This window comes from Saimiri boliviensis, chromosome 2, assembly GCF_048565385.1.
Source record: "Saimiri boliviensis isolate mSaiBol1 chromosome 2, mSaiBol1.pri, whole genome shotgun sequence".
NCBI lineage: Eukaryota > Metazoa > Chordata > Mammalia > Primates > Cebidae > Saimiri > Saimiri boliviensis.
In genome coordinates, this window is record NC_133450.1 from 96,329,965 (window position 1) to 96,342,330 (window position 12,366).

General features: G+C 39.5%; 1 protein-coding gene across 6 annotated transcripts in view; it reads left to right on the forward strand.

Annotated features, from left to right (window-relative positions):
• Positions 1 to 12,366, forward strand: part of FERMT2 (FERM domain containing kindlin 2) — a 94,975-nt gene that overhangs the window by 59,757 nt on the left and 22,852 nt on the right. For 3 of the 6 annotated variants that reach the window (XM_039469092.2, XM_039469093.2, XM_039469095.2), the window contains exons 5-8: positions 8,594 to 8,626; positions 8,945 to 9,170; positions 9,278 to 9,380; positions 11,995 to 12,102. In XM_039469092.2, coding sequence (XP_039325026.1) covers positions 8,594 to 8,626; positions 8,945 to 9,170; positions 9,278 to 9,380; positions 11,995 to 12,102 — 470 coding nt within the window. The remainder of the gene's footprint in view (positions 1 to 8,593; positions 8,627 to 8,944; positions 9,171 to 9,277; positions 9,381 to 11,994; positions 12,103 to 12,366) is intronic. The other 3 variants (XM_039469094.2, XM_039469096.2, XM_039469097.2) reach the window with 1 other exon arrangement.

The window sequence follows — 12,366 nt, forward strand, 5'->3', positions numbered from 1 at the left end:
ATCTGAATTAGGCATCCTTCTGTCATAAGTCAGCAGAGTTTTCTGTTTAGTGGTGTTACACTGTGTGTTCTCCCTGCTAATGTGAGCTCACTGAATGAAGGGACTATCTCACATTTTTGTCACCAGAACCTAACTCAGCATATGGCATTCAATAGGCATTCAGGTAATGTCTGTTGGGAAGCTAGGTGACTAATTAAGTTATGTTCTTTAATAGTGGCCATATACCTAGACCAAACATTGCAGTTGTCCACATTTCCATCAGCCACAAATTTATAAATCCGTTACTTAGGTCCGTTTGGCAAAAAATTTTTTTTTTTTTGAGACAGAGTCTTGCCCTGTCCCCCAGGCTGGAGTGCAGTGGCATGATCTCAGCTTACTGCAACTTCTGCCTCCCAGGTTTAAATGATTCTCCTGCTTTAACTGCCGAGTAACTGGGATCGCAGGCACCCACTACCACACCCAGCTAATTTTTGTATTTTTAGTAGAGACGGGATTTTACCATGTTGGCCAGGCTGCTCTAGAGCTCCTGCCCTCGTGATCCACCCACCTCATCCTCCTAAAGTGCTGGGAGGTGCTGAGATGATGATGGTAATAGTAATAATGAAGCAACATTTACAGAGCACGTACTGTGCAGTGCCCACGACTGTTTTATGCACTTTACCCATGGAAACCCGTGTAATTCTCACTACAGCTCTTTGCAGTAGATTCTGTTAATACCCACATTTTATGGATAAGGATAAGAAATTATGACACAGTGGTGCTAGGAACGCCTTAATGTCACAAGCCTTGTAACTTTTCTGTAACTACGCACTGATTGCATTTTGAAAGATACAAAGAAATAAGACAGTCAGTACTTTTAAGTAGTTTATAGATTAGTGGAAAAACAGTTACTGTACTTAAGGAAGTAATATGTAAATGTTAAATGACATTTATGGAAGGTAACGTCTTCGAAATTCAGAAAACAATTCCAAACAAAGTTTGTGAATTCAGCTTTTAAGTTCAGTGGCTAGGTTTGGGATGGGAAAAGGCAATCCAAGGAGAAAGAATGATACTGACAAAGAACATCCTTGCAAAAATACAACATGTGAATAACATGTTGAGCCAGTTTATGGTAGAGAGACCTCTGAGATCCTTTAGGATAGCACTGGAACATAATGGCAGACAATGGAATTTAGACCAGGGCATTGTAGAACGATTGGTTTCTGAATATGTTACAAAATTATCAAATCATTATTGTAGAAAAAGTATCAGATTTACTTCCAGTCAATAATTGTACAGGAGGGAATGTGGAGAAGGGTTGCTGATACTGGTGGACGCCTACAGGTTGGGGTGGGGAAGAGGTAAAAGAGAATAAAAGGGGCCAGGCGCAGTAGCTCAGAGCTGTAATCCCAGCACTTTGGGAGGCCGAGGCAGGTGCATCACCTGAGGTCAGGAGTTCGAGACCAGCCTGGCCAACATGGTAAAACCCCGTCTCTACTATGAACACAAAATTAGCCGGGCATGATGAGGCACCCCTGTAATCCCAGCTACTCTGGAGGCTGAGGCAGGAGAATCACTTGAACCTGGGAGGCAGAGGTTGCAGTGAGCCGAAATGGTGCCATTGTACTCCAGCCTGATGGACAGAGGGAGACTTTGTCTCAAACAAACAAAAAAGAGCATGAAAGGTTATGTCCATGTGATAATGTGGCATAGTAAGAAATACAGTCACGTGCTACATAGTTATGTTTTGGTCAGTAACAGATTACATGTATGGTGGTAGTTCCATAAGATTACAAGATTATAATACAATATTTTCTTTTTTTTTCTTTTCTTTTTTTTTTTTTTTTTTGTTTTTGGTGGCAGACTCTGTCACCCACACTGACGTAGTGGCAATCAGAATACAGGCAATTTTCCTGCCTCAGCCTCCTGAGTAGCTGAAACTATAGGTGCATATCACCACCCCCAGTCACTTTTTGTATTTTTAATAGAAATGAGGTTTCACTATGTTGGCCAGGCTGGTCTCAAACTCCTGGCAGCAGTGATCCACCCACCTTGGCCTCCCAAAGTGTTGGGATTACAGGCATGAACAACCGTGCCCAGCCCCGTATTTTCACTCTACCTTTTCTGTGTTTAGATACACAGATACAGATACTTACCATTGTGATACCTGCAGCATTCAGTACAGTAACATGCTTTACAGGCTTATAGCCTGGGAGCAAGAGACTATACCATCCATATAGCCTAGGTGTGCAGTAGGCTATACTTTGTGGACACAGGGCAATCAAGATTACTCCATATTCTGAGAACCTAGGCAGAGCCTGTGGCATTCTGGTAATCTCTGCCTTGCAAGGCTTTTCCTCCTTGTAAACTCGAATCTGCAAGACCTTCTGCAAGATGTGAGCAGAGGTTGCCTCCCTTCTCAGAGATCTTACTGCAAGTCCTTTTTACGAGACCCTCATGCAGCCTCCATGTTGAGAAGGCGTTCGTGGGCCCAAAGCAGTATTTCCTGCTGCAACCGCCCTGCGGGTTCCCCGGTTTCACAGCGCTCTCAGATGCTCTTTACCTTAGGCCTCCTGTTGCCGCTTGATTTCTATTTTACTGCACCAATATTTGATATAGCTTCATTCAGGGTATAAACTTCAGTGTACAGTAAGCAAAGCAAGCTTATAATTATTTAACTAGAAATAACATATGTCTGCCCCTGGCCATCTTGACCCACATACCTAGCCTCAAAACATTTTTTAAAAGTATTCTTTAAGTACAAAAGTATCACATGCTCATAGTAAATATTCAAATATTACAGAATTATGTATGTTTTCATTTATTTGTCTAACAAAAGTGGTACTGTGTTATACACACATTGTGTTTTCTCACTGATACAAACTAATGGACTTCATTTTTTTAATTATAAAATTTATACATTAATACAGTCTCTTTGTAATAAACTCAAATAATATAAAAAATGTATTAAACTTAAGGTGAGTTCCTCTTAAACTTATTCCCTGGCTTCTCCTTCTCAAGAGGGAGGCATTTCTTGATTACTACATATAACTAGGTTATAAGTTTGTAGACAAACTTGACAGTACCCTTTCTGTGTGTTTATGTACATATATGGGTATATGCCTTGCCTGTCTGGTTTTCTTTTAATAACATAAATGAGATCCTAATATATATTATATGCTCTGCAGTTTGATTTTTTGGTGATCATTGTTTTGGTGATCTTTCTGTGTCAAAGCAGAGAAGTTTTCCTAGTTCTTATAAATGACTTCAGAGTTTTACCTATAGAAAAACTATCTTTACCTGTTTTTCTACCTAGGTGGTATCTAATTTTTCTGTCAAATATATCCCAGAGCCGGGTGTTGTGGTGCACACCTGTGGTCCTAGCTACTTGGGAGCCTGAGACAGGAGGATCTCTTGAGCCCAGGAGTTCAACCTGGGTGCTCACACCACTGCACTCCAGCCTGAGCAACAGAGCAAGACCCTTCTTCTAAAAAAACACATGTATGTGTAGATACATACATATCTATACACTTTATATCACACACACACTGTTTCCCTCTCCAGAAAGTTTCTGTGGCTTACACGTCCATCAGCAGTATATGAAAATGCCTCATTTCCTACATTTTAGTCAATATTGAATGTTGTAAATCTGTATGTTTGCCAGTTTGGCAATAAGTAGTATCTCAGTTATTGTGTGTTTCCCTGATAAATACTAAGATAGTTGAATAATTTATATATGTTTTTTCTATTTTCAAAGAATAAATTTTCTTTAATTTGTGTTTTTGTTTTTAGTGATATTAAATTTTAATGTGTTACTTTCCTTTATATATTGGCATTTTGTTTGTGGCCTTTTTTTTAACCATACAGTTTTACATTTTTATGTGGTCTTATATCTGTTAGCCATTTACTTTATAGTTCTAGGCTTTTACTCTTACTTGGCAAATTTTTCACCAAAAATATAAAAATGCCATAAAAAATCTTTTAATAAAATATAAAAGATAGGTATTTTGATGAAAAACTTTCTAAAATTCATTACCTTAGTACACCTTTTAAAAATATATATAATTTACAATAAGGTGGTAGATTTTACTGTGTTGCAATATAGCAGTATTTAGGAGTTATTTGATGATACAGGGTTTTAAATATCTACAGTAGGTGGACTCAGACTATAGTGCTTTTTAAACTCTTTATTTCTCCTCCTTATAAGTTTTAAGTTATCTTTCCACGTTGTTCAGTCAGCTTATATTTTGTTGGTGACTAAATCTGCTATGTTATCTTACTCTTTACTAGTTTTCTGCCTCTGATGTATTTTAAACCAGGCACTGAGGTAAACAACTTAGTTGGGATTGTCTCTGAACTGAGACTAAGGAATTTAAAATACCCATACCCTCTGACCCAGCAGTGCTGCTAGAATTGGGAAATAACTACACAAATGTTTATTGAAGCATTGATTTAGCAATGATGACATTAGTAACAGAATTTTTTAATTTTTTGAGACGGAGTCTCATTCTGTCGCCAGGCTGGAGTGCAATGGTGTAATCTCGGCTCACTGCTACCACCACCTCCCAGGTTCAAGCGATTCTCCTGCCTCAGCCTCTCACATATCTGGGACTATGGGCACGTTTCCAAAATTAGCACCTTGCTAATTTTTGTATTTTTAGTAGAGATGGGGTTTCACCGTGTTGGCCAGACTGATCTCAAACTCCTGATCTCAGGTGATCCACTGCCTCAGCTTCCCAAAGAGCTGGGATTACAGGTGTGAGCCACCACGCCCGGCCAGAATTTTATTATTTTTATTTTTATTTTTCAAAACAGAGTCTTACTCTGTCGCCCAGGCTGGAGTGCAGTGGTGCAGTCTCTGCTCACTGCAACCTCCACCTCCTGGGTTCAAGTGATTCTGCTGCCTCAGCCTACCAAGTAGCTGGGGCTCCGGCCATGCACCACTATGCCTGGCTTATTTTTTGTATTTTCAGTAGAGGCAGAGTTTCGCCATGTTGGCCAGGCTTGTCCTAAACTCCTGACCTCAGGTGATCCGCCCGCCTCGGCCTCCCAAAGTGTTGGGATTACAGGCGTGAGCCCCTTCACCTAGACAGTAACAGAATTTTAAACGAATACATGCACACCAATTGGGAATGGCTTACATAAGTTATAGCACATGGATGCAGTGTGTAGCCCTACAGCCACACTGGCTGATTTATAGCTTGGCTCTGCAGCTTACATGCTCTTGAACTTGGACAAGTTACTTTACTTTGCTTTGCCTTAATTTCCTCTTCTGAAGTGAATAGAGTTGTTGTGCACACTAAATGAGTTATTATCCCATAGCGCCTACAGAACTAATAAGAACAATGAAGTAATTACGCAATAAAGAATATACAAACTATAGGAAATTGAAAGGGAGTAGATTTGGGTGGGTGGCTGATTCTATTAAACATGTGATTGTATTAGTTCTTTCTCACATGGCTGTAAAGAAATGCCTGAGATTGGGTAACTTAAAAGAGGTTCAATTGGCTCACATTTCTGTAGGCTGCCCAGGAAGCATGGTGGCATCAGCTCCTGGGGAGACCTCAGGAAACATAATTACAGCAGAAGGCAGAGGGGGAGCCAGCACTTCACTTGGCTGGAGCTCGAGTTAGGGGTGGGATGGGGGAGGTGCCACGCACTTTTAAACAACCAGCTCTCATGAGAAGTGGGGAATGGTGCCACACCATTATGAAAACTCCACCCCTACAATCCATTCACCTCCCACCAGGCCTCTTCTCCAACATTGGGGATTACAATTAGACATGGATTTGGGCAGGGACACAGATCCCGAACCACACCAGTGACTTAGGGAGAATATCTTTTATATGTTAGAAACTTTATAAAGAAAATTATGAATTCTAACGACTCAGTTTTGGATAATAATTATAGTACGTCATACTAGGTACAAATTTACAGTATTCTGACATATTTATTTGATAGATCTTTGAAATAAGACTTTGCCTAGAAGTTAATGTTTTTTCACACTTTTATCTATATGCACATTGTCTATAGCAGACATACCCTTTGCCCAGCCCATTTAATAAATGTGGGGTGCCTAAATAATGCTTCCAAAAGGTGTCACACAATTTTAAGTTTGAAAAATACCTGTCTAGTTTAAGGATCTAGCGTTTAAACAAAGCCCCAGGACTAATGATCCCAGTGTCACAGCTTTGCTTTGTGTTTTAGGATTAACAGTGTTCGGATTTTAAAGGGGTGTTTTGTTGTTGTTGTTGTTGTTGTTGTTTTTTTGAGACGGAGTTTCGCTCTTGTTACCCAGGCTGGAGTGCAATGGCGCGATCTCGGCTCACCGCAACCTCCGCCTCCTGGGTTCAGTCAATTCTCCTGCCTCAGCCTCCTGAGTAGCTGAGATTACAAGCACGCGCCACCATGCCCAGCTAATTTTTTGTGTTTTTAGTAGAGACGGGGTTTCACCATGTCTCTTGACCTCGTGATCCACCCGCCTCGGCCTCCCAAAGTGCTGGGATTACAGGCTTGAGCCACCGCGCCCGGCCTTGTTGTTGTTTTTTGAGAATTTTAAACGAATACATGCACACCAATTGGGAATGGCTTATATAAGTTACAGTACATGGAAGCTATAGTACTATAGCATCCACTTATAGTACATGGATACTCTAGTTTTGCTTTACTGACTAGGCTGGAGTGCAGTGGCACAGTCTTGGCCCACTGCAGCCTTGGCCTCCTGAATAGTATGCACCACCCCTCCCGGCTAATTTTTGTATTTTTAGTAGAGACAGGGTTTCACCATGTTGGCCAGGCTGGTCTCGAATTCCTGACCTTAAGTGATTCAGCCACCTCGGCCTCCCAAAGTGTTGAGGTTACAAGCGTGAGCCACCACACACCCAGCCTAGGTCTTTTTTTTTTTTTTTTTGAGACGGAGTTTCGCTCTTGTTACCCAGGCTGGAGTGCAGTGGCGCGATCTCGGCTCACCGCAACCTCCGCCTCCTGGGTTCAGGCAATTCTCCTGCCTCAGCCTCCTGAGTAGCTGGGATTACAGGCACGTGCCACCATGCCCAGCTAATTTTTTTGTATCTTTAGTAGAGACGGGGTTTCACCATGTTGACCAGGATGGTCTCGATCTCTTGACCTCGTGATCTACCCGTCTCGGCCTCCCAAAGTGCTGGGATTACAGCCTTGAGCCACCGCGCCCAGCTTAGCCTAGGTCTTAAAAGTTTTTTTAGTATTAACGTTGGAAGAACACGTCAGGGACATCAAATCAGATATGCTGTCTAGCAAGAGATTACATTATTTTCAGTAAGTTTTTTGCTTTTTGTTTTTTTTTTTACTTTGCCTTTGCTTCCTAGACTGAGTCATGACAGCTACAAAAATCTCTAGCTCCGCTTTTTCACAGGAGTTGTTTCTGTCATTGCATGGGGAGGAGAGGTACAAACAGTAGGAAAGAAGAGGGATTCCTAAGCTTAATCCTAAATTTAGGGAATGGAAAATCCATTTTCTTTCCATCATTTATTAACAGTGTTATACCCATATACCCATTACACATTTTCTTTTGAAAAATTATGACTACAGAACAAAATATAATTTAACAGAGCTAGGACTTGGGGGAGCTGCTTGTACTTAATGTTATTCCCAACATTCATCTTCTTAATTTTTGTAGTTTAAATAAAGGAGCACATACCATCAGTTGGCTAATGTAACAAACTGTTATTTACATAGGTTCTACTGTATGCCTAGTCCTACCACTGAGAAATCGGAAGATAAATAAGGCAATAGTATCTCTTCCTTTTGGGATTTAACTACAAAATAAACCTCTGTTAGACTTTCTAGAGCCAACTTTTATCTGCCCTTTTGCATTAGTACTTTATTTGTTGTACCCTGGAACTTAAAAATTTTTTAAATACTTTATTGTAAATCTGTTGAAACCTGTTTAGTTATTTACTGAGAAGATATTACTATAAAATTATTCTTGATCTATATGAATTAATTCAGTTATGTTGCATTACCTTAAAATGGTATGGATTTCGCCGGGCGCGGTGGCTCAAGCCTGTAATCCCAGCACTTTGGGAGGCCGAGGCGGGTGGATCACGAGGTTGAGAGATCGAGACCATCCTGGTCAACATAGTGAAACCCCGTCTCTCCTAAAAATACAAAAAACTAGCTGGGCGTGGTGGCGCGTGCCTGTAATCCCAACTACTTAGGAGGCTGAGGCAGGAGAATTGCCTGAACCCAGGAGGCGGAGGTTGCGGTGAGCCGAGATCGCGCCATTGCACTCCAGCCTGGGTAACAAGAGCGAAACTCCGTCTCAAAAAAAAAAAAAAAAAAAAAAGGTATGGATTTCAAATGGTGGTGAACGTTGTAGACATGTTTGTCACTATATACTTGACTAGAGCATAACTTCATTCTTTTAAATTGGACCAAAAACACCTGTTTTACTCACGTTGTAGTTTCTAAGGTTCTTTACTCCGAAATCCACTTGAAATTTGTGCTTCAGTTTATGGTTCACAGTGAGGGAAAATCTGTTTTTTTCTTTTTCTCATTTTCTTTTCATTCTTTTGTTTCTGTCCTCTGTTGTTGCCTTTCCTTTACCTTCTGAATTCCTTTCTTTCCTTTCCTGTAGGCACTGATGTTCTTTACATTGGCCCTCTGAAAGGTGAGCCTTGCCTCAATTAAAAGGTGTTGGTCTGTCTGCTTCAGCTATATCCTTATTTTCTAATTCTCTTGAACTGGTTTTTTTCTCCAGAATTTCTGCCAACTTAATTATATTCTTAAGGCTTTGTTATTACATGTTTCAGTGTTATACAAGGAGAATTAATTGCACATGTTCTCATGACAGGTAAAATAATATACTAAGCTTTCCTTTCAGAATAAAACTTTTGTTTCACAATGTGCCTTATATCATACTATGTGTTATTATTGAAACATAAGACGTGCTGCATTCTTACTACCTGTTTTTCATGTTACTTATTAGGAAGTATATATTCAAGCCCAGGACTATATAGTAAAACAATGACCCCCACTTATGATGCTCATGATGGAAGCCCCTTGTCACCAACTTCTGCTTGGTTTGGTGACAGTGCTTTGTCAGAAGGCAATCCTGGTATACTTGCTGTCAGCCAACCAATCACGTCACCAGAAATCTTGGCAAAAATGTTCAAGCCTCAGGCTCTCCTTGATAAAGCAAAAATCAACCAAGGGTAAGTTTTAAGATATAGATACAGTTGAATTTCTTTATTCAACTAGAGGTAGAAATATTTTCTTAATTCTATGTTGTTTTGTTTCATACTCTTCTTAATTTGTCCAGATGGCTTGACTCCTCAAGATCTCTCATGGAACAAGATGTGAAGGAAAATGAGGCCTTACTGCTCCGATTCAAGTATTACAGCTTTTTTGATTTGAATCCAAAGGTACCGAGGGTTTAAAGGGATTTTTTTTTTTTCATTTGTTTTTGGAAGTGGGTGGAATAAGGAATCATTTGTGTATATCAAACCTTGAATAATTATTAAAAACTCATACCTTTAGGCAGAGGTATTTGTATTTTAAGTAAGTCTATTTTAGTAGGTTGGAAGCATAACTAAATCTTTTTTATTGTTATTTTTAAGGTAACGAAACTTTTGGTTGATTTGATTTTCTTTCTTTTTTTATCTCTAAGCTCTTAGCATGTCATGATTTGTATTTTAAAGGTACTGGTTTGTTACTATAGAATTGGCAAAGTTTTAGGCCGGGCACAGTGGCTCACACCTGTAATCCCAGCACTTTGAGAGGTCAAGGCAGGTAGATCACAAGGTCGGGAGTTTGAGACCAGCCTGGCCAACATGGTGAAACCCCATCTCTGCTGAAAATATAAAAATTAGCCAGGTGTGGTGGCGCACACCAGTAACGCCAGCTACTTGGGAGGCTGAGGCAGGAGAATTGCTTGAACCTGGAAGGCAGAGGTTGTAGTGAGCCAATATTGTGCCACTGCATTCCCGCCTGGGTGACAGGGCAAGACTTCATCTCACCGGGCGCAGTGGCTCAAGCCTGTAATCCCAGCACTTTGAGAGGCCGAGGCGGGTGGATCACGAGGTCAGGAGATCGACACCATCCTGGTCAACACGGTGAAACCCCGTCTCTACTAAAAATACAAAAAATTAGCTGGGCATGGTGGTGCATGCCTGTAATCCCAGCTACTCAGGAGGCTGAGGCAGGAGAATTGCCTGAACCCAGGAGGCGGAGGTTGCAGTGAGCCGAGATCGCGCCATTGCACTCCAGCCTGGGTAACAAGAGCAAAACTCCGTCTCAAAAAAAAAAAAAAAAAAAAAAAAAGACTTCATCTCAAAAAAAAAATAGTAATAATAATTGGCAAAGTTCCTTTTTTTTTAATGTAATACCTCTCTTCAACTATATTTAAGTAAAAGAAGTTTCAGAAAGATTACCTTTTCAATTATGTTTAGATTACTAATTACATGCCAAAGGATCTTGCTTCGAAAAAAAGGGTTGTTTTTTTTTTTTTTTTTTTTTATCTTACTCTGTCCCCCAGGCTAGAATGCAGTGGCATGATCATGGCTCACTGCAGCCTCAAAGTCCTGGACTCAAGCTATCTTTCTATGTCAGCCTTCCAAGTAGCGGGGACTATAGGCTCACACAACCACGTGTGGCTAACTTCTTTATTTTCTGCAGAGATAGAGTCTCACTTTTTTGTTTAGGCTGATCTTAAAACTCCTGGGCTCAAGCCATCCTCCTGCCTCAGCCTCCCAAAGTGCTGGGATTACCAGCCTGAGCCACCATCTCCAGCCAAATTTTTTTTAGGTCTGCATTTTTTTCCTCTCTAACAGATAAGTACTGTTAATTGTCTTTACTATGATTGGTATTATCTCTGCTGCCATAGTGCTTTGTTTTTCTGGTAAGATTTAACTTTGCTATAAATATCTGGAGCTCTTTCCCCGCTAGAAAACACTTGGCACAGAGGTTTGAATTTTTTGCTTGCCTATCAACCTGGGGGAAAAAAACCTCACTTGACTACCTTCTCATCCTTTTCATGTCTAGAGTCTAGTCTAGAGTTTAATGTTACGTTTATCATCTTTCATTGTATGCTTCAGTAATTCTTTATACAAACAGCAAAATGTTTGTAATAGATCTATAGAAAATAATTTTAATTCATTTTCAGGCTACATCATAGCTACTTTTAGTAAAGTTAAAGCTACTTTGGGAATAGTTAGGTTTGTGAGGGGAATGGAGATGTATTTTGTCAACATTCTAAAATACATGTTGAGCATCCCTAATTTGAAAATGTAGAATGCTCCAAAAGCTAAAACTTTTGAAGGCTGAGAAAATGCTGAAAAGAAATGCTTATTTTGGAATTTTATGTTAGGGACACTCAACTGGTATAATGGAATATTCCAATATCTATAAAAACTTTAAATTTAAAACAGAAGGTCCCAAGCATTCTGGATAAGGGATATTCAATCTGCAGTATTCTTAAGGCGTTACTATTGACTTTTAGTTATATAATTAAATGGATAATTATATTTGCCCTGTATTTTGCATATTTAACTACCATTTCCAAGGACTTGCTGCTTGATCTGGGTATGCCTCTCCACAGAGAACAGAACGTTCCCCACAGTGATTTGCTTTCTGATTACATTTTAGTATGGCAAATTGCAGTAACAACACCGAAAAATAATCAGTAGTTCCATCTTACTTTAATGGAATCAAATTTGATTTCTTATGTTAAAGGCTTTAATGTCTAGTGGTTATTTCCCTGAAAAATACAGAATCTGTTTTTAATATTGTAAAATCAATTATTCTGTTATATATTTTAATGTCATTTTTAATGGAAAATTAGATGTGGGCGTATATAGGCATATCTGACCCCATAGGTATCTTTTTTATAATATTTGATTGTAAATAAAGCTTCTCTATTGTAAATTAAAATCCCAGGAAAAAAGTAGTAAATTTTTCTTGTCAATTGAATATTCAGAGTGTGAAATTTATCAATGGTAAAGGTAATATATTACAAAAGAACTGTTTCTCTTGCTGCAGTATGATGCCATCAGAATCAATCAGCTTTACGAGCAGGCCAAGTGGGCCATTCTCCTGGAAGAAATTGAATGCACAGAAGAAGAAATGATGATGTTTGCAGCCCTCCAGGTAGTCGCAAGGACTAGTAAATGGGACTTATTTGGGTAAAGGATAGGGGGTTATTTTTAAATAGTAAAGTGGAATCATAATTCCAGTAACTTTTGACAAGACAGAATTTTTGCCATGCAGCAAGTGAATAGAAACTTAGGAAAGGAAAAACAAATATATTTTAGTTTGATTTTTTAAAATTTTATCTAAGAATTTAGTGGTATTTTGTAGGATAAAAATTATCCTCTCACCCCTACATACATATCTACTCAAAGCTACTCAGTT